Genomic DNA, 23,820 nt, shown 5'->3' with positions numbered 1-23,820 from the left:
AAGGCATCTGTATTTGTATGATAGAAGAAAAGATTTAACGTATGCCAGAGATGGACCTCTTCTATAGGTGATCAGAAATGCTTACCAATTCATCTGTTATCCTACATTGTTCGGCTACTTATTCAGTACAGTTGAATGAAGGTACAATTGTAGAATACAGGGTAATGCCTTTTTTTTCAGATTTTTCTTTCTGGCCAATTTAAAATTTGTCAAAGTTGGACTTCTTCTGGATCGCTGCCCTTTGATATTTCACGCACTCCATTTGCCACAAACAAGCCGTGGGGTCGTGGTTCATGCTGACTTCAGCAGAAATGGGGAGAGCTCCATTTATCATAAGCTGCCTGCTGAATTTCTGTCATTAGCCAGGGGTTCACTGCCTCCTTTAACCCCTCAGACTCTATTACCCTAGCAGATTATCTTTATGAAAGTCACTGTGTGAGGCTTTATATCTCTTATATTTATAGTTTATCTGCTAGGTATTTTTTGTGTTGCAGGGTAGGAGTAGGAAAAGACAAAAAAAAAGATATTTACAGACTTCTTCTGTATCAATACATTTTTTATTGCATTTTAAACACGATGCAGATTTGTACAAAAGTACAAAGTCATAAATTGCAAATATGCAATATAAGAGGTGAATTTCGTAGAAATGTGCAATTTCTAGCAAACACATGTGCAGGGTACATTATGTTATGGTATGTTACAATATTACTGATTTACTATTCTGCAGTATAGAATTACTGCTTGACTGACAGAAGTGAATATATTTTACATTTTAGGAATTACATTTTTCACATTTTAGCTACTAAGGTGGACTGGAATAGAAATTACAAAGTGAATGTTTTGCTTGTATGTTTCAAATGCATTTTTATAGAACAGTAGTACAGTAATTTTAAACTTTTTGGCTGAACATAGAATAAGAAAGAATAAAGAAATCTAAGAATTGTCTGCTTTACACTTCTTTTTATAGAACATCAGATCAGGACTGTCACTTATCTTTCATGAGTATTATTTTATATGATCACGCTTTATTCTCTGTAACAAAGGCCAAAGTCTTATAAAAGAAAGCACAGGCCTTTAATGCAGACAGTACAAAACTCATCCTTTTTTACAGTCCTTGAAACAATCACTTGGTGAAGGTATTCTATGTTCTCCTGGCCCCTGGCTGTCCACTGATTGACAGATATCTCCCTAAGCACAAAAGTCAGGGAGATTTATGCTCTCCTTACATGATTGCTTCTATTCCAGAACTTCTCATGATACTATCCATGATGCTACTCCATAGCAGAAAAAGGGATGGGACCAACTCAGTCACCCAAATCCCCTGCACTCTCTTCACAGTGTCTGGTTCCAATCTTTGTTGTGAAATATTAACACTTGGCTTGGATAGTATCTTTTTTGGCTAAACATAACAATAAAAAATATAGTTCCAGGCAGGTTTGGTATATATAGGGCCAGCCATAGAGGAGTATCGGAACACCTTTAAATGTATAGGTGATGCCCTCTAGAACAAATGAGATAATAGAGAGTAAAAGAAGCTGGAAAAACCCACTATTATTCTATGCAGTGGACAAACCGCAATCTCTCCTCAAATATCTTTATTAACAATCAATATACGAAAATCATGTGCAAACAAGTTAGTGACTGAACAAGAATTAAAACTTACAATGTTGTCATTAAAACACCTCCTGGGGTCTCACTCACACCAATGAGTTAACAGACTGTATTACCATGTAATGATTAATGCTAAGGATCAGAAGTGAGATCCTGAGAAAATACCCTGTAATTCCATTAGCCCGAGCACGGCCATACAAATCAGTGGGTAACATCCAGGTTCACTATGTCACCCATAATGAACATAGAAATTATACAGTTAGAACATCAGATAAATAAATGGTTTCCCACTAGACGTCCACCGATGGTGTCAGGACAGGGGCAATAAAGAGTGTTTCATATGTGGACCGTGGTGGATCTACAGATACCGAATGGGCTTATTTAGTCACCCAATACTGACAGTTCAAATGATCTAATATACAGAATCACCAAGTGCACTGAGTCGAGGCAATAGTATCGGTCAGAGCAGCAGGCCAGTGGTGACCAGCAGGAATGGCAGCATGAAGTCTATATGCAGTCTAGTAGTGGAAAATAACTACAGCCTAAATGATGTCTGAGCATGCATAAACAATTATGTGGAGCCAGCTTAATAATCACACGCCCGTATCGACTACCATATAGGTTACAGACACAGTCCGGGTAATGACTGTGACAAGTAGCCACGTGTAGTAAATCCCCATGGGAGACACTCAAGTCAAATAGTCTGTCTTCACAGAGGGTACTCATGGTCACCGGTACAGCTGGATGCCAGGGTCAAGGGCTTGTCAGGGCTCACTTGAGAAGTGAACTTCCGACAGGTATGCTGGAGCTCAATAGGCGTCACTCAAAGGCCGGAATGACACTGCTCTGATGGATGGAATGGTTGTCTCGCAATGCAGGATCTAAAAATTGATGGACTATTGGGTAGCAAGGGATGGTCATCCTCATGGTGTAGATGAGACCGTGTGTGTGTGCGTGTGTGTGTGTCGTCACACTGATGCATTTCACCCACCTAGCACGTGAGCTTGCTCAGGGTAGTGTGACGCAGCATAGCTTGGTCTTGGGTTCCTGTATTCAGAATATTCTGTGACATTATCCAGACCAAGAAACTCCTAGCTCATAACCCTTTAATGGGTCAGTTTCTATGTGTGAACAAAATAAATTGCATTGGGGCATCTTGTGGCCATTTAGTAAAAACACAACAGATTTTAATTTTACAGCCATGTATTCAAAGTTTTCTCAGGTGGTAAAACAACACACAATCTACCATATCTGTATTCACAGATGAGGAAAAATGGGATGTATCAAGTATATTTTAACAGAGCCAAATGGATAAAGGACTCTATATCTTAGATCAAAAACAGTTTTTTTTGCCCAAAATGATGGCAGTAAAGCACCAGACAGCAGGAACAAAAAAAAAATCAAAAGCAATCGTGGATCGGTCAGAAGAGGACTAATTTCAAGTGTACCAAAAGTACCACAGGTACCCATAGATATGATGGGGACAGAAAAACCTGTAGATGTAATTCCGTGTTTAACCCCTTAGGGGTTAAAGTTCCTAGTCGGAATATCCACTTCTTTTCCATTTAGAGGAGTATTGTGTTATAATCTCCACTATTGCTGGACAGCTTAAAGGCATTAAACCCTTTCATCTTAAAACCCTCGAGATTGCCCATTGTGGAACTGTGCAAAGTGCTGTGCCATCGGTGTCTCATCATCACCTCCCTGTATGCTTGACAAGTGTTCACCGATGCAGACTCTTCAGTCAAACACTAATTGGATGGATGCAGTAGCCACACTAGGCAATATTCTTAAACTATGGTGGCTCATTTGTGAGGGAAAATTGATTTTTAGAAATAATCAGTGCCTGTCCATCTTGAGTGACCTTTCCACCTGATTAATACTTTTTTTGTGCTACTGCCCTAGTGGCTTTGAAGGAGACGATTATTATTAACAAACTTGTATCCATACTTTTGCTACATTACAACTTGTAATATTGTACTGTACATTTGGACTACCATGGTCTAGTGGTAATGGCATAGTACCGTATGTCTACCAAGGAAGTAACATGTCTACCATCACTTCTCTTCTGCTAATGGTTTGCTGCTTGCTTTATTATGTTCTTTGAGCTTTCATGTGTTTAAAATGTTACATTTTAGGAACTCCAGAACTGAGTCCTGCTGATTGCAAGGAGTTGGAGAACAAACTTAAAGAGAGAGAAGAATTTCTGATTCCTATATACCATCAAGTTGCAGTGCAGTTTGCAGACCTGCATGATACACCAGGCAGAATGCAGGAAAAGGGGGTTATCACGGTAAGCATCAAGTGTAATTATTTTGGATAATATAGTCATCACATTAGTCTTCATTGTTGAATTACTTGATAATGTTTTATAATTGTCTAAATGCAGGATGTTCTGGAGTGGAAGACCTCAAGGACATTTTTCTACTGGAGGCTCAGAAGGCTCCTTTTAGAAGATGTAGCAAAAAAGAAAATCCATGCAGCAAACCCTGAACTAACTGATGGGCAACTCCAGGCTATGCTTAGACGATGGTTCGTAGAAGTGGAGGGAACTGTCAAGGTAATTCCAACATACTGAACTGACATATTTTTCTGAATAGGAAATTTACTAGCTGATCTTGCATTTGCAGGAAAGTTTTAAGGGATATTCATACGTTATTTATGAGGGGTCGACACTTTTCACAGCATTTCAGTACATTGCCCTCAAATGAAAAAGTCCAGTAACCCTTACTTAGTTTTACCTGGCCATATTGGGTGGAAGCCCATTAATTTACCAGTATGTTTTTCAGGCTGTAAAGTAAAGTTGAAGATTCCAGAAAAAACATACAAATAAACCATGCAGAAAATGTCCCTGGTGAGAAATTGCATAACTTAATCCGTATATCAGGACAAAATTGAGAAGAAATGAAAAGGAAGCCATTTAGTACGTTTCTGCAAAATGTGCAAATTTCCCCAAAATGTATATAGATCCTGGGGATCTGTAGGAAATGGCTTCCCATCAGCTGACCTTGAAACTTTGGAAAATGTTACAAGCCTGGTGATGTTGTCACAAGGAATAATAAAAGTGGTTTCTCTCAGGAACATGGTAGAAATAAACATGTTCCTTTAGATTGTGAGAGGGAGGTTTCAGAGTAAAGTTGAGTAATGTGTGGACTCCACCTTATCGGTTCCACACTTGCAGTATATATACCCCCAAAGGTGTAAAACAACGAAAGAAACATTCGTTTCACTATCACTAGCCATCATTAAAATGGTGCCCGCAGTGGTGAAATCTTACCACTGTGTATACACAGCCAAATAACTCAGAAAAGAAACCGTGAAACAGAATATGAACAATGAAAAACAGTTGCTTGGGCCAGTTGTGCATTTGCTGCTGAAGGACTACTGTCAGTTTCTCTGAGCAGAGAACCAGAGCTCTAGCAGACCGTAAAACTGGCTACTTCAGGCTTATGGTACAGAGTTGACCGGGCTAGAGTAACAAAGTGCTCTGGTCTATTTTTGAAGCAACAGTGATTTATAAAAGCAAGTTCAGCAGTGTCATCCACGATGAAGCAACAGCGTTGTCCTCCTGCAGGATAGTCATGGTTGATACTTTTTTTTCTCTCATTAAAACTCACCTATCAAAACTGCCCCATAGTCTCCATTTGCTAAATATATTTTATATGGGCATTTTGTTTACAAGCATATAAGTTGTTTATTTAAATAATCAATATAATTATACAAAAATGCAATTTGCTAAAATCATTATTTTATGTGGGTGTAAAGTGATGCATAGCGACTTTTCTGCACTTCTCAAATGCCACTAGGTCTCCTATTTTTCTTCTGTCTGCTCTTGGCAGTCCTATAGAGCCTGGCATTATGAATGGTTCCCATAGGACAGAAGACATAGCTGCTAGGCATGCCTTTTTCATCACTGTAGCTTTTTAACATTGGAATATATACCTCTACCTTATTGTAAAAGATCTAGGTGTTCAGTGTCAAACCCAACTTTTGTGTGTTTGGCATATAGATGACTATTTCCAGCATTTTGGTCAATTAACATCTCAGTTTATACACCGTATTTATTGGCATATAACATGCGCCGGCATATAACATGCACCCCAAGTTTAAGAGGGAAGTTTAAGGAAAAAAACATTTTAAATGCCCATCAATGCAGCCTTGCCCAGTGTCCATCTGCAGCCTTGCCCAGTGTCCATCTGCAGCCTTGCCCAGTGTCCATCTGCAGCCTTGCCCAGTGTCCATCTGCAGCCTTGCCCAGTGTCCATCTGCAGCCTTGCCCAGTTTCCATCTGCAGCCTTGTCCAGTGTCCATCTGCAGCCTTTTTAAATTTTAGCTCTGCCGAGATACACAGAGCCGGTTGTCCTGTGTATTCGGCTCCTCTCGCAGTCCCGTCCATTCCCGACCTGTCCTGCCCCATCCCGCTCCTTGGCCTGGCTCCTATGATGGACACAACACCGGTCCAAAGACGGGACATAAAGGCTAGGAGGCGGGACTGGGAATGACTGCGCGCGAAGCCCAGCCTAGCCGAGTGCACTGTACACTCGGCTCGGTTTATTTCAGCGGCGCTTGCTCCTCTTCCCCTCACAGACAGCAGGGATCGGTGTATAACCCACAATTTCCCCCTGATTTTAAGGGGGAAAAAGCGCATGTTATACACCGATAAATTCTAATTAGCAGCAAGATTTGTTTATACCTTGTATGTGTCATTAATATCTTCACATTCAATTCAAATTAAAAGAATGTTATTCTGCCACAATACATAGCATGTCTGTTAGCACCTTTACTTTGAGGATCTGCATTTTTTTTCTTTAATAAATGACCTTTTTATGACTAGGTATTGTATGTGTACAACCCCTATTTATTCTTGCTCATACACCTTGTTCCTCAAATGTAAAAAATCTTCCTGTTAAATGAAAGCCACTCACAATGGTCAATCTCAAACTAGCTGCTAGGCTTTTGCATCTATCAATGATAAATGTGGCTGGAAAGAGGAGGTGGGGGGGCAGACATGGCTGAGAGGGAATACATGAGCATTTATAGGCGATGCTTGCATGTGTTTAGGAGCTTGTGCCTTGTAAGCTAATACATTACACCAATCAAGGCAAGTTATCTTAAGCTACAATTAATCTGCTCCCTGGCATATGTTGATAGGAAAGCATCATGCTGTTTCTTAATTAAAAGCAAACGGATTAAAAATGATTAATAACAGTATTAAATATTCACCCAAACTAAAAGCTTTGGGATTCCTAGTTAAATCTTGTTTTGTGCAGAATTTTTGCAGCAAGCATATTTTTTCCAAATATTTCTCTTTGTTTTTTTACAATCTGCTCATTCTAACTGCTTTAACATAAGATTTATATTTTTGCATTATTGCATGCTCTGTTACCACACAGATAAGGGGAGATTCGCCCGTTTTTTTGGTATTGAAATATTTACCCATTTATCTATTTTCATGACATTCAGTGATAATGCATATTTTTAACTTTACATGAATAATTTACAATAAATCTAAATCTTCAATAACATGCTGTTTCTACACACAAAAAAAAAATCTTTCATTATTGATACTGAATGTTGACCTGGATCTTGGTAAATAGGCCTTTCAGGACAATATGACTAAAGCATTCATTTGCATCTAAAAAACTGACCCTGGCCTCTTTATCATTAATTCAATTGTTTCATTAACTTTTAATGAATATTTGAAATAACTTTTGGCAATGGTGTTTGTGTATATGTGTGTATATGTATATGTATATATATATATATATATATATATGTGTGTGTGTATATATATTAGTCCAGCAATCACCATTGTGATCTATCAAAACATTTTGGGGAGGCACTAAACTTGTGCTATGTGTAAATATCCAAAATGTATTAGACCGTTTTTTTGTGATTTAGGGGCAGTAAAACCCTGCAGTTGAGACATGTTTTACTGCCCCTCAAATGCTCCCCCTTTTGCTGCTGTATACACGCCACAGCCACAATGCTTTGCGGGAATGTGATTGGAGCTGCACTACAACCACGCGTAGTTGTCCAGTATTTAGGTGGTTAAAACAGGCAATAAGGCCCATCTATCTATTGCTGTCTGAAGGGCAATCCGATCTGAATGCTATTCCTGCTTCAAACTGCAAGCAAACTAAAAGGAGCTCTTTAGGGTTTCGTTAGTTAAGGAGTAGTGGCTGTGCATTTTCACAGTGGGTGATTGTAAATAAGGTGAACCTGTGTTCACTTTCAATACCCAATTGTCTGCAAGGGGAGGATCTGAATTCCTAAACTTAAAGTTGAACTATAGGTAAATGTCTAAATACACTGATAAAATACATATTGAAGAGAGGTATTTTACCTGGCAAAATATTTACATTGCAGCACACCTGAATGCAGGGGCATTGCTAGGTCTACAAAAGATCTGGGGCTAGAGTCCATGGCAGTGAAGTAAAGAAAGCCAGTCATGCGATTGGACGGGCATACAGATGTGTGTATATATATTTATATATATATATTTATATATATATATATATATATATATATATATATATATATATATATGTATATTGTGTGTGTGTGTGTAAAATATCATTACATATCTGAGTGCAGACCCCCCTTACATCAGGGTCCCCAGATAGCCCTTTCCTTACATGAGGGTCCCCAGGGAGCTTCCCCTTACATGAGGGTCCCCAGAAAACCTCCCCTTACATTGGTTCCCCAGAGAGCCTCCCCTTACATCAAGGTCCCCAGAGACGCCCCCTTACATCAGGGTCCCCAGAGAGCCCCCTCCCTTACATCAAGGGTCCCCAGAGAGCCCCCTCCCTTACATCAAGGGTCCCCAGGGAGCCCCCTCCCTTACATCAAGGGTCCCCAGAGAGCCCCCTCCCTTACATCAGGGTCCCCAGAGAGCCCCTCTTACATCAGGTTCCCCAGAGAGCCTCCCCTTACATCACAGTCCCCAGGGAGCCCCCACCCTTACATCAGGGTCCCCAGAGAGCCCCCCCTCCCCCCCCCCCCCCGTCTGCAGCAATTCTATAAAAAAAACTTCTGCTCAGCTGGAGTCTAGGTGAAGCAACAGGACTGTTTAACCCCTCAGCTCAAGTGCTTACTGCTTGTGGTGATCCAGCCCGGACTGGACTCTGGGGTCCATCTACTCAGCTGGTGGCCGGGGGAGGAACATGACTAGTTATTGTTATCAGGCACAAGTTTTTATCTATATTCAGCAGTTCCGACAATGTATTCAGAGACCCGACTTCCACTTCTATACGAAATGCCAGTAATGTATTTGTGGGGACCCACAGCACAAGGCTTACTACTCCGCCTGAGCCTGAAAATCAAATAGTCCCGGCGGAGTAATCTTTCTGCTGCAGTTCTCGACAATTACATTGCCTGGCAGATTGGTATAGAAGCGGACATCGGGACAATGATTAAATTGTCGGAACTGCTGAATGTAGATAAGAACTTGTGCCTGTTACCTTTCACAAGTCATGTTACTTCCCCAGCCACCAGCTGAGCAGATGAAGCCCAGAGCCAACCCCTAGGTAAGAGATGTGAGGCTATGGCCCCCAGATTTTAGATTATAGCCCCAGTAGCAACCCCTAGCAATGCCACTGCCTGAATGACTTGCTCTGCTGTAAAGTGGATAGCAAGAGGCTGAAAAAGTCAAATTCAGTTACTTGCATGTAAAAAAAATACATTTAATTATGTATTATTGATTACATTATCTGCATTACCTGTGACATTTAAACCTGCTTGCTTGCTATGCCTTTGATGCGTTTCATGGGTCGATGCGCACTTCATCAGGAAGAGAACTTCAGCCAAGCTCTATAATCATAATAAAACGTACATATGTTATCTTCAATACAAAGTCTATTCAATAGTACTTCTTGCACCAAATGGGTGATGCTCTACATACATATCAAATATGTATAAAAAGGCATACAAAGGTAAACACAAAAGTATTACGACCAGTTAATGCCAACTTCCACATGGATAGGGCAGTTCATCAGGCATATGTCCACTGGGCATGATAGTAATACTCGAGAATACAATGCGATCATCAATACAATTCAATACAATACAATTAACATTAAAAGGAAAAAACCATAAGATTGATAAGGTGCCCTAAAAGTCCCAACTACACCCCTACTCCTCAAGGAGTAAGGGAGTAAGGGCAGCATAGTGGTGTAGTGGTTAGCACTCTCGCCTAGCAGTAAAAAGGGTCACTGGTTCGAATCCCAACCACAACACCACCTGCCTGGAGTTTACATGTTCTCCCTGTGCCTGCGTGGGTTTCCTCCGGGTACTCCAGTTTCCTCCCACACTCCAAAGACATGCAGGTAGGTCAATTGGCTTCTGTCCAAAATTCACCCTAAGGTAGTATATGGATTGTGGGCTCCTTTAGGGTAGGGACCGATGTGAGTGTGCAATGTACAGGGATAGGGACAATTGTAGACACTCAATCAGGTTGAACTAGATGGACTGGTGTCTTTATTCAACCTTACTAACTATGTAACATAGATTTCTCCCAAAAAATGTGAAAACAAAACCTGTGTTCCTGTTTGTTATTTATATCAAATCAAATAAATAGTATTTCTTCATAAAGTTAGACCAAAATGTATTCTATGGGAAGTTGGTATACACAGAAGTTCTGCATCTGGTGACTCTCAGCTGCTTTTTTTAGGGCTTGTTACATCCACTACATTGAGCTGTATTGACCCGAATTAATCAACGCAGGCTTGATGCAAGAACACTGAGAGAACAACTGTTTTATATGTGCATTGTTCACACCATGCAAGTGCATTTCTTTGCGTTATATAAAATTAGATATTTCTTGGCTCACTTTAAATAAAGTTAAAGGGTAACTCCACTTTTGTTAAAAAAGTAATAGCAAACATAATAGCGTATACAATTGCGACACAAGTCATATTGTAATTGAATGTTATTAAAAATTACCTTTCCTTTTCAATCTGCAGCTCTGTAATTTTCTGTGAAATGCAATGCAATATGGCTACCTGGAGGTGTTCTAGACACAGAATGTGTACAGAATGTCCCCTAGATATGTAATTTCCTGCTTGTCTGATTGGCTCACTGATTTTCCTAGAAGTCTGCACTAAGATACAAGTCAAATTTCAGGCATACGCTGCAACAAATATGTAATTTTTGGTAAGATACTCCCAATAGGAAATCACATCTAATGGAATGCAAGTCCTGCAATTTTCCTCATTAGAGCTTTGCAGGTGCAGCAGCTGGTTGATAATTATGAAACCACTCCCATTAGACTCACTTGGCATAGACAAACACACAGGGATTTCTTCAGAATAACAAAAGGTAGAAATCTGCAACAAAGTTTGTCAAAATCCTTGTAATGTACATAAGATCACCCAGAGGGGAATGTTTTTTTCTCAACAAAAGTTGAGTTACACTTTCAAGAGGTAAATACCGTGATGCATATGTGAAAAAAGTAAATACCGTAATGCATACATTACGTGCACCATAACGCAGGCCCTCTAGTATGAACAAGTGTTTATTGTATGCCAAAATTGGCAAAGCAATGCAATCTAAATGCAAACAAGTTTTCTTAAGCGCTGATACGGACCTAATTGATAAGTAGAACTAGTTCAGCTGCAGTTATTTAAATGAGTTCTGATACCAATTCAATATAATAATACAACGATAATAGTGCGCTTAAACCCAATTTATAAATTATACTAATGCACAGTGCACAACAGTGAATTACACTAATAGTCCGCAGGTGTGACAAATATTAATAAATAAATAATGTAAATAATGCCCCTTCCTCTATGAGTAGAGGTATATTAAGCGTGCACATATAGTGATGAAAAAGTGAAAAAAAGTCCAAAAAAGTTCCAACGAAGAAGTCAGCACCACCTAGATCTAAAATTCCTGCTCACCTTCAGAAAATTAATGAAACAAAAAACTGAACCAAAATGACACTTGTCGGAAACTCAGATGAGCTTATGTGTTTCCTGTGATTCAGATGCTGTATTTTCTCCAAGGATAATAGATTCAAAAAAATTGCTCTCAATAGAGATAAAAAAAGACATTGTTGCGCAAAACTGCTATATAATCAAGTTCCCAGTTCATACATACTTTTCATTCACATTTAATGTGGTTTTAAAACGCTGATTATACAATCAGTAGTGCTCGCAGCTCTCCTCACTGCACGTCCGGTGTCACAGAACACCAAAAGTGACATCACTGGCTCCCCCGATGTGTTGCGTCACATGTCACGTGACTTTCTCAAAGGAAATTAAACTTTTTGACTATTGGTGTAATTCACTGTTGTGTTCTGTGTATTAGTATAATTTATAAGTTGGGTTTAAGTTAATACTATTATCATTGTATTATAATGCAATCTAAATGCAGACGATCACTCACCTCCACATTTTAGTAAAAAGAGCCCCCCATCATTGGTGGTCATTGGTGGTTATTGGCATGGTAAAACCCTCCACTTGGGAATGAAGCTTAGCCATGTCCTCCTGGCTTGCTCTCCTACCTTGGTTGATGTGATCTCATCTGTACCAAAGTGGAAGGCTCGCATATGTAATCACATCCAGTATTTACATCTGTGATTGGCCATTACAGTGATCACAAGGCACACTCTGATTGGCGCCCTTCTGTAGTAAAGTATGTTTTGAAATGTTCAATCAGAACAGTAGGTCTTCAACCAGTCATTTTATTACAATTGACGGTCATAAGGTAGCTAAAAGAAACTTGTAGCGGGAGATAGGAGGTTGCCATTGCTAAACTTCTGAATGTACCATCTGCATGGCTGTCTCTAGACTCAATACTTACAACATTATTGATCTGAACCAAGCATGCTCTTGATCAGCATGACAAGCAGGTTATTCGCAAAGAAGAGATCAGCTGTGACAATTCCATATTTGTACAGATTTGCTTTAAAACAAAATGAAAGTATTCAAGAATGTATTTCAGCAGGAAACACTGGAATAAGGTGCAAAGAAAAGCAGGTTTACAGGTAATGTTCTATGATATGGTAGCACTGCATTAAAATACTGCAGTGTGCATATGTACAGAACTTAATTTGCCATTTTATCAGCAGTTGCTGAAAAAAATCACTATTTGAAGATTTGTATTAATCGGGCATTAATTGCACCTCATGCCCCATAAAGGCAAGCAACATTGGCCAATAGCTAAGCCTTACTCACCTTGATTCTAAATCTGGATTGACCTGAATGGAGCCAAACTGTTTGTGTCCCTAGTCACACATTTTTACTACAGGGGAATCTTGTGAAATGCTCCAAGGTTGTAGCATGAACTAACATAATAATAAAAAAATATATACTAAAAGCTATTTCATAAGAGGTACGATAGATAGATAGACGTACCAATAGACAGATGGATAGACCCTACACTATATATATATATATATATATATATATATATATATATATATATATATATATATATATATATATATATATATATATATATATATATATATATATAATTTTATTTTTTTCTTTAACCTTAAGTGAAAAAAATTTGATTTATATATACAGACAGCCTAAATAGACAAAAAAAATACATGTTTTGCATATAATAAAATGATCCATTCTGTGAGTGGTGCTCCCTCACTTGTCCTGTCCTGCAGCAGGTTCAGGAGAAGTGAAGGAATGACAGCGATAATAAGAGGGGGAATGGGCAGGAAGATCATAGCTAGGAGAGACAGCTGGGAGGTGGGAGGCCAGGTGCATAGGGCAGACGAAAGATGGATTGAACAGAGGTAGGGAAGTCAGACTGGACAATGGGTGGTATAGCAAGATATCAGACAAGAGAGATGGTGGAAGGAAGAGCCAACTGGAAAGAGGACAGCTGCTTTATCATATTGGATAAATACCAGTTTTATACACTATGATGTATTTCAGGGTACTTTATCTGCCAGATGGACATATAAGATTTCCTTTACTATGTTTTAGAACTACATTTAGTGTACATCTAATGGTGAGCAGATTAAGATTCTTACAGAATATATAAGATTGAAATTGTACATATAACAGCTAGACTGTACAAACGCCTGATTTTTGTATTTTCTTAACAGGATTATTTGAAATAATTTGTAGCATTGTTGCCTACCAATTTCATACAATAGTGAAAACTTCTGAGCCAAATACTTGCCCTGCCTCTATGTATGAAGCTAGTATTGTACTCATCCCAAAGCCTGATAAGAACCTTTCCAAACCTGGCTCTTAAGCTGACCATAGATGGTGCAATTTTCTTTCCTGCAACCCATGGATGCATTCAGTGTTGATGGTGGGTGGAATCCCTACCGCAGAGCTAGTCTTCCAGCAGGGCGCATGGGGAGCCGCCCTTGCCGGGAGAACACACAGTAGAATATTGCTAGCAGCTATAGTCACTGACCATAATCGCATCAAAAATCTGACATGCTGGTTGTACCCAAATCGATCGATGGATCGACTTGCGTACAATCAGCCTGGCCATAGATGGTTTGAATCTTGGCCAGGGACCATCTATTGCCAGCTTCACCAACCCATTTCTTAACTACAGATAAACTTGATACTACTTGCTAAATGTTTCCCTACTTACAGGTTTTATCCCTCATAGATCGACTGCAATCAGTATACATATAGTGTACCTTTAATTAACTTTAGTGCTGCAAGTGATTGAGAAGCTGTGGCACCCCTGCACTCAACAATTGGTCTGAATTCATGGTGCCAGCTTCCATTGCCCACTCTCACCTGAAAAAAAAAAAAAAAACTTCATTTTTTTTCTTGCACATGATTGGATAATGAAAGTCAGCAGAACCTTTGCCTGAGTTACCAAGTACAAGAGAGGTCTTATATTTAAAATATACCATGCTCTGCTTACTAGTTCTTATAACTCACTGTCACTAGCAAGTAAAGAGAATTGAGTTTAAGATATAGGTCCACTCATGGACAGTGGCTTAAAGCACTTTAAAAATACCCCTGATGTTGATATCCCCCTCCTTGAGACTTACACAGGTTTTTCTCCTACTGAGGTTATATTGGAAGAAAGTAATTTTTCTAGTACAGAATTCCTGCTGTGCCTCAAAATAATATTTTTGGGCCCTTTACTAAACCTTTCACGCCATTTTCAACACTGTCACATGTAACCAGTCAGATTTATTGAAGATGTTTCCCGCCACGCATACCGATCGACAATCCGTCGCTTCTGGCGGCTAGGGACAAACTGGAATGAAGCCAGAAACTGCTTCGTAATGAAGCCGAAAACTGCTTTGTTCCAGTCTCCTGGTTGTAAACACGGAAGCGACATCACAACGTCACTTCCTGTTTACTCGGCTGCCAATGGCGCCAGTTTAAAAAAAATATAGAGTATTCAGAATCACAGCTTTCGTGATTTGAATACTTTGAAGTGCAAAGGAGGGTTTGGAGGTCTTTTAGACCCCTGATCCCTCCATAAAGAATACCTGTCACCACCTGATGTTTACATTCCTTGTGACAGCAATAAAAGTGATCACTTTTAATAATATAAAAATAAATAAAATAAGAAAAAATATATTAATTTTTTAAAGGGCCCCTGTCCCCGCGAGCTCGCACAGCAAAGAAAACGCATATGGAAGTCACGACCGCATATGTAAATGGCATTCAAATCACACATGTGAGGTATCGCAGTGATCATCAGAGCAAGAGCAATAATTCTAGCACTAGACCGCCTCTGTAACTCTAACCTGGTAACCGTAAAAAAAAATTAAAGCGTTGCCTATGGAGATTTTTAGGTACCGTAGTTTGTCGCCATTCCACGAGTGCTGCAATTATAAAACGTGGCATGTTTGGTATCTATTTACTCGGCATAACATCGTCTTTGACATTATACATAAAAATTGTGCTAACTTTACTGTTTAATTTTTTTTAAATTCATGAAATTGGCCCTTTTTTTGCATTTAACACCGCTGCACAAATACAATGTGACATAAAATATTGTGACAATCACCTTTTTATTCTCTAGATTCTCTGCTAAAAAAAAAATATAAATATATAATGTTTGGGGGCTCGAAGTCATTTTCTAGCAAAAAATACGGATTTTAACTTGTAAACATTAAATGTCAGAAATAGGCTTAGTCATGAAAGGGTTATAGAATGTAGGTTTCATACCTATGGCAACCTTTATTGAATAAGTCTGATTGTTCCTAAAATGCAATTGCAGTAGTTTAAACCCATCACAAACTTGGCAACTGAAACTGTTAAAAAAAAAACAAAAAAAAAACAGTACATTCCAAGATCCATGCATCTGAAGTTATTTGAATTTATCAACTTATCTGTAAAATCTAGGCTTGTCGCCATCCCTTTCCAAATCTATATTTGTCCTTTTAATATATTTTATGGCCCTTACTGACCCATAGGGAGGTTAGAATGTACTTAGCCAAATTACCAGATTATGGGCGTTAAAACATTCTTCAAAAGCAATAAATAAACTTTTTAAAAAAAGCTCTTACCAACTTCAATAGCTACAGTCAATGTAAAGTAACTCAACCTCAAAATCTACAACTCAAGTTTCTCAGTTGTCTTTCAATGATTTGCCAACCTTCCAGCCTTCTAACCTCTGAAGTGAACACAAAGCAGGTGAACGGGAGGGGGGAGTGTGCGGAGTCTTAACTGGAAGGACTTTACTGGTTCTTTAGTGAAACTTTTTGTTGATTATCTCCACAATAACTGCAACTACAGCGGTCAGTGAGGATTTTCAGGCCTCATGCACACATGTTTATCAGCATACAAGTATAAAATACCTGGAACTTTTCCTTTAGTCAGGGTGCCACAAATCCCCAGTACAGCCGCCAACCAAGTAAATATCTTTACACAGCCTAAATTTTGTGACTGCCAATTGCTTCTGTTTATCTGTGTTTTTACCACTCATACCTGCATTTAAAGTAAATGGCCCCAAAACACAAAAGGAGCATATTTGGGCAAATATACGCATGCAGCTAAATGCCATTGCAGAAGCAATCAGGATTTATAGAATTTATATAATCATAGACATGTACAGCCATTTGTATTCCCAACTGTTTGTTCCTAATTTGTTCCTAATTCCTAATTGTTGTTTTGGTTTATGTTTATTACCTTAATAAACAGATAAAAAAAAAATGAGGCAATGAATGCCAATTGGAGGATCATTGGCTTGGAGTCTAAGTAGATACCATTGAGTATGTTGAAAGCATTGCATTATAGATTGTTGAGTTTCTTTGGGCAAGGTTTGAATGAAAGATTCCCAAATGTTTGGAACCCATAATTCCTCATGCAGGGAGGCCTCCACCCATTCCATGCGAAAATAATCTTCCGTGCCACAAAGGATATTACAGTAAGCAGTTGCTTGCAGCCCTTTGGGATTTTAATGCCTGGCAAATTAACCACTTCCATCCCAAAGCCATCATATGACTTCCTGTACTTTGAGTGTAGATATCTGAATGATGCCTGCAGCTGCAGGCATCATTCAGATATCATTATTTTCAGCTGGCGATTCCCTGCACCATAAAGCAATCATAGTAGCTGTTCAGCAGCTTGATTGTTTTTACAGGTGGCGGGAGGGGATGACCCTCACTCCCGTTGCCCTCTGATGCTTCTACCGGCTTGCCTGTGTGATTAGCGAGCCGGAGAAGGAATCCGTCGGCAGCAGAAGTTAACCATAGAGAAAACCAGGGACCAGATCTTTCCCAGAAGTCTCTACGACCTTCAGAGGCCTGGGCATGACGTTATGATGTCTCGTCCAGCCCAGCAGATGTAAACACTACTGTGTTCTTGGCTGGAAAGGCTGAGATCATTTTTGTTTTGCCTAGAGGAGAGTTGAAGGGTCTTATAAAGCCCATATTTCTCCATAAAGAGGACCTGTCATGCTCTATTCCTATTATAAGGGATGTTTACGTTCCTTGTAATAAGAATAAAAGTGATCAAAAAAAATGTAAGGGAAAGTGTAAAAATAAAAATAAAATAAGCAATACATAAATAAAAAATAAAATTAAAGTGTGCCTGTCGCTCGCACACAGATGCAAACACATATATACTTTGCGCTCAAATTTGTAAACAGCGTTATTGCCACGAATGTTAGAGCAAAAGCAATAATTCTAGCTAGGGCTGAAACAACTAATCGATTAATCGACAACCAATTGATTAATTTCATAATCGATTACTATTTTCATAATCGATTAATCAGCCAGTAACATAATGGGATTAAAAAAAACTAAAATAAGCCCTTTATAGTACAAAAAGAGCAAATAATCTCTACTGTAAATATTACTTTCACAGTTCTACAGTAAAAAAAATAAACCCCTTAAAGTAGTGATTATCTGCTTTTTTTTTACTATAAAGGGCTCAGTGTTTTTAACCCCAATAGGTTACTAAGTGTCTTAGACCGGGTTCACATCTATATGTTTATTGGTGCTTTTTGCAGAACTGGACTACAGTTTATTTACATGGTTTGCTATGGGTTACGTTCAGATCTGTGCTTTTTTTCAGCTACTGCGTATTTGGAGAGGGTTAGGGACTTTTAAATGCAAAATGGTACTTTATTGGTTCAATATACTTCAATGGAGAAGCTGCAGAAAAGCATGTAATGTGTTTTTGAATCAATTTGTGTTTTTTAATCTGCCCAAAAAAAAAGCAAAAATGCAAATTGCGGTAAAATCACAAGCGCAGAAATCAAAACGCACAGCAAAAGGCACTGCAGAAACAGATCAAAAGAAAACTGCATAGGTGTGTACCGAGCCTTATACTGGCCTCATGGATCAATTTTCAGATGAGAATATTCAGACGAATAATCTTTGTACATTCGTTGAATGAAAGAAATTTGTTTGAAATTTTCACTTGTTTTTAACATTCTGTTTTTAAAATTAATATAATTTCTGAATGAAAATCACATACACTATCTGAAAATTCCTTTGACCAAGCAGTTTTCTATTTCCAAATTTTCCCATCACTGTGGTTGAAAATTAACATCAATTTGACCCACTTTTTATTTTATTTTTTTAGGTTATTAACTGATTAATCGATTAATCGAAACAATAATCAGGCAACTAATTGATTATGAAAATAATTGTTAGTTGCAGCCCTAATTCTAGCCCAAGACATCCTAAGTAACTCTAAACTGGTAGCCTATAAAAATGTTTAAAGTGTCGCCTATAGGGATTTTTAAGTACTGAAGTTTGGCGCCATTCCATGAGTGGTGAGGAGTTAGAACCTATGTCAGTTTTGTATTGCTGTCTGTGTTAGTGGGAGTCTCATTGACCCGATTTCCCTTTTTTTCACTGGAAATAAAAGTGAGGGTAAATTCAAAATTTCAGGTTGCCCCAGATCAGGAATAGAGGGGGAATCTTCCAACGGGGACACTTGTTTCCATGCAAATGTCGAATAGAAAATATCTTTCACGTTTCAATGATATCCTCTTACTTCCTGTTGAGTAGTCAGGACAGAATGTAAAGGGAAATCTACCTAATAAAACTCTCCTACTCTATTCAAAATAATTTAAAGTCTATCTAAAGGCAAAACTTTTTTTAAAGACATACTGAATTCTCACTAAGTAATGTAGTCTTTATATCTGGAAGGCTATTGCATGGATATCCTTGCCTAGTTTACAGAAAAAAAAGTAGAGAAGTTGCATAATGTATCTGGAAGATATAAAATTTTTGCTCCGTTTCTCTGTTGAGCAAAGCATGTTCGATTCTTTAACAACGAACTGTGTCCTGTTTTATATCACATAGGATAATGTATGCAAAGCTCCCCAGGCTGCACTTTTCTGCATTACAATAGCTTTATGATGTAGTTAATCATAGCAGCTCACTATGGAATTGTATTATTTGAATGGTAAAGCATCACATGCAAATCTTCACGCAAATATTTTCTTAGCCGAGGTGGATTTGCTAGCTGTTATAAACAGTGGATTCCTTTGGTATTAATAAAATGAATAAACTCCATAAGAGATAGGGATTTGTTTTTTATTCGCTGTTGAAAATTTCATAGGAAGTTGGCAGCGTGAAGAAGTGAATACAAGTCTTTTTTCTAAGTCTTAGCAAGCTTGGAATTGTATCGTGTTTTTTTTTTTTTTTTTTAATATCTGTTTTGAGGCATGGGTCATTCTAGCATTCAAACTTCAGCTCTCTAACCTTCATTTGTACACCTACAGCAACTGTGAAATGGGTCAAGTGCTCACTCGTCAGCTGTCACTTAGCCCTAGTTTAGCTGGTTGGTGATAACACTCGTTTTCATTATCCCTCCCTTGCTACCTACTCTCATGCTCACCTCTAGGACTTCTCCAGAGCCTCGCCCATCCTCTGCAACTCCCTGCCCGGGTATGTCCAATCAGCCCCTAACCTGATCCCTGAAAACCCATTTATTCAGGGGAGCCTATCCCACACACCTGAGAACTACCACCACCCCCTCCCTTTAGAATGTAAGCTCTATGAGCAGGGCCCTCCTGTCCCTTCTGTATTGAACTGTATTGTAATTGTGCCCCCCCCCCCCTGTACATTGTAAAGCGCTGCGTAAACTGTTGGCGCTATATAAATCGTGTATAATAATAATAACACCAACAGGAGATATTGGAGGCTTCAAGTGAGCATGGGCTTTGCCCATGCAGGAGTAAAGCAACAGGCTCAGATTAATGGTGGTCCACCTTCCCTTCATTCCCCAGTGCTCTTTTTGGCTGCTAGGAACAAAGAAAAAGGTTGTATACTAGACAAAAGTATAGCTACTCACAGGTTATCACAACTGGATAATGAGTAAATACTTCATTATACATGTGAGAATCCAAAAAGAATACACGGATATGGCTTGACATGTGGGCTGTATTGCATGAGGAAAGTGATCTGAGATGATCGCTTTTGTGATCGGAACGGCCAAGGAAACAGTTGGAGAGCAGCAGAGGCTGAGGTGTTGAGCTGTGATGTAAAGCTGAGACAACTGTCAAAACCAATCCAGTCCCTGTTTCTCATGCAGCTGCCTCCCCTAGAGAGGGTGGTCAGTTGTGTCTGTGAGCTGTATAAGCTGTGGCTGACAGGAAGGAGAGGGGCAGAGCAATGAGCGGCCTGGGTATCCTGACCTAAGCTGTATAGGCTTAAGTGAGAAAAAGGGAAGAGCAGTGAGCTGCCTGGGTATCCTGGCCACATGCAGCAGCATACCAGGTGGTGTTTTGGAGCTGTGTGATCCTTTCTCAAGCCAGTTTGCCTTGAGAAAGTAGTGCACAGCTCAGAAACAGGATGCAATAGTAATCAGTGCAATCGGTTAACCAGAAACTTCTCTTCTCCCACCTGCATTCACCTTGCACGCTGATGCATGTGGCCAGGATACCCAGGCAGCTCACTGTTGGCCTATACAGCTTAGGTCATTGTGAATTGTAGGTTATAGCCGAGCTATAACACAAGTGTTGACAGAGTTTAGTGCTTGGTGCTGTTTCTAAAGACTGAATCTCTAGAAATATTTGCATTAGTTAAAAAAAAATATTCGCAGTGCTGCTACAATCTCCAACTTATTTGGAGATCAGAGTTGCCAGCTTCTGGCTAGCAGAAGGGAAAAGACAGATTGTAAAATGAGACATTTATTTGTTATGGTAAAGCATAAAACTTCTTGTAGGGAATTTATTAGGTAGCTAAAAGAGAGCAAAAAATATGCCATTTGATGTTTTGTTGAATATGCTACTTCTCACTGCCAGACAGTTTACTTCATATTTGTTATGATCCCTTATTACACATACAGATGCTATGCCAGCACTATAGTTACATATCTTGAGCAATGGATAGTTATTGTGCACATGCATTTTAAAACTGATCTTCAGACAGATATTTAGACGGCTTTCACACCAAGCCGCTCATAGAGCGTTTTATCATCGGATTTGCAGCGCATTTCGGCTGCTAGCGGGTCGCTTTTACCCCCTGCTAGCGGCAGAGAAAGGGTTAAAACCACCCACAATACGCCGCAATAGCAGCGTTTTGCCGTTGGTATTGCAGCGCTACCCCATTAATTTCAGTGGGGAGCAGAGGTGGAGGAGCGGTAAACACACCTCTCCAAAGACTTTTCCTGACGTCCTGCCAGCGCACCGCTCCAGTGTGAAAGCCCTCGGTGTGAAAGGGGTCTGAAAAAAAACACAATGTAATGCTGTTAGTATTGGTTAATCACTTTAGACCCAGAGCTTTCTACTCCCTTTATGTTGTTAAACCCAAAAACAAAGAAGTATTATATTGGAGCTTACCAATTTTAAATGTAATGCCTTTTATTGGGCTTTTTCGTTTAGTTTTCACCTGGTGATCCTGCCAGTAAGTATGATGTTTTTTTCAACCCAGACCCAGCTGTCCAGAAAAAGTAGCAGTAAGAGAGTTTAGACAAACCATTTAACACTGACGCGGTTTACAATGATCTGCTTTTGTTTATGTAAAATCTTTATTTCAAAACCAAATAAAAGTGTAACTGCTTTAAGTTTTAGCAGGAGTTCAGTTTTAGCGTATCAGTCTGCTCTAGACCAGTGATGGCAAACCTTTTTGAGCCTGATTGCCCAAACTGCACCACAAAACCAACTTATTGACCACTATATGTCCTGGCTCCCTTTTGGTCCCTGGCTGCAGCCAATGGGGAGGCAGGAGGAATCGGAAGAACGTGGCAATCCCTGCAAGCGCTACTCTGTCTCTATCCTGTGCTGCTTGACAGAAGAAGGGAGGTGATCAGGGGAAATACACTTGACAGTCTGTGCTCACTTCTCCCCCTGTAACAGCGCTGCTGTAAGTGTTTGTTGTGCATAGGGAGGGATTAGAGAGCGTGGGCATTGACGGCGGCTGGCACCCACTGCATAGTTCTGTGGCCGGTCAGCGTGCACTCTTCTTCTGATGCCGCATACACACGATCAAACAATCCGGTGTAAAAGTCCGGCAAACTCAAGTCCGCCAAACAATCCCCCCGTGTGTAGCCTCCGGCATACTTTTTTGACCCGAAAGTACGGCGGACTTAGAATGCCGTGTTGCACACCAATCTGCCGTGCTCGCATTTCGGCGGACAATCCGGCCGTGTGTGTGCCAGTCCGCCGTACTTTTGAAATGAGCAGACTTTTCCCGCCCGGAGAAAAGTCCGCTCATTTTGAGCGGGTCTCCAGGTAGGCGGGGTCCGCGAAGGAGACGTCGCTGGCCCCGCCGCCTGGTATGGACTTAAAGGGGAACCCCAACGCCGAAAAAAATCGGCGTGGGGGTCCCCCCCAAGCCCACAACAGACCCTTGTCCGAGCACGCTACCCGGCCGGCCAGGAAAGGGGGGCGAGCAAGCGCCCCCCCCCCCCCCCCCCGTCCTGAGCCGTACCAGGCCGCGTGCCCTCAACATGGGGGGGTATCTTCTTGTAGCTCTTTTGCTAGCGGAGGAGCCCGGCTTTCTTCCTTGCCGCCGGCCTCTTCTTCCGACTTCGGGGGTCTTGTCCCCCTCTTCCGGTCTTCTGTCGCCGCCGCCTTCCGTTCTTCTTCTTCTTCTTCTTCTTCTCCTTCTTCTCCTGGAGATGTTGACTCGACGCTCTCTCCGGCCACAATGCCAGGGACGCGCTGCGCGGCCACTTATATAGGGACAAGGGGTGGTGTCGCATGGCTTTATGTCACATGGGTTGATGTCACATGGGGACTGTGACATCGTAAGGGGGCGGGGTCACCATGTGACACCAACCCATGTGACATAAAGCCATGTGACACCGCCCCTTGTCCCTATATAAGTGGCAGCGCAGCGCGTCCCTGGCATTGTGGCCGGAGAGAGCGTCGAGTCAACATCTCCAGGAGAAGAAGAAGAAGAACGGAAGGCGGCGGCGACAGAAGACCGGGCCACCGCCTGTAAAAGAGCTATAAGAAGGCGCGGTGGCCTGGCAGAAGAACCGAAGAGGGGGACAAGACCCCCGAAGTCGGAAGGAGAGGGCGGCGGCGAGGAAGAAAGCCGGACTCCTCCGCTAGCAAAAGAGCTACAAGAAGATAGCGGAGGAGTCCGGCGAAAAGACCCCCGAAAACGGAAGACCCCCGGAGCTGTGCAATAAAGTATTTTATCTCGTGTGTTGTGTTTTTTTTGTACTTTATTTTACAGGTGAATGGGTAGGGGTACATTGTACCCCATACTCATTCACGTAGGGTGGGGGGCCGGTATCCGGGGGCCCCCGTATTAAAGGTGGCTCCCGGATTCCGATAAGCTCCCCGCCCGCAGACCCCGACAACCAACGGCCAGGGTTGTCGGGAAGAGGCCCTTGT

General features: G+C 40.5%; 1 protein-coding gene across 2 annotated transcripts in view; it reads left to right on the top strand.

Annotated features, from left to right (window-relative positions):
- ACACA (acetyl-CoA carboxylase alpha) overlaps nt 1–23,820 on the top strand; it is a 480,408-nt gene that overhangs the window by 435,698 nt on the left and 20,890 nt on the right. For both annotated transcript variants that reach the window (XM_077481395.1, XM_077481394.1), the window contains exons 52-53: nt 3,750–3,904; nt 4,001–4,171. In XM_077481395.1, the coding sequence (XP_077337521.1) occupies nt 3,750–3,904; nt 4,001–4,171 (326 nt within the window). The remainder of the gene's footprint in view (nt 1–3,749; nt 3,905–4,000; nt 4,172–23,820) is intronic.

Source organism: Lithobates pipiens, unplaced genomic scaffold (genome assembly GCF_037356315.1).
Source record: "Lithobates pipiens isolate NorthernLeopardFrog02 unplaced genomic scaffold, aLitPip1_a1.2 Scaffold_16, whole genome shotgun sequence".
Taxonomy (NCBI): Eukaryota; Metazoa; Chordata; class Amphibia; order Anura; family Ranidae; genus Lithobates; species Lithobates pipiens.
The sequence above is the reverse complement of the archived record's forward strand: the minus strand, read 5'-3'. Positions and strand labels throughout refer to the sequence as shown.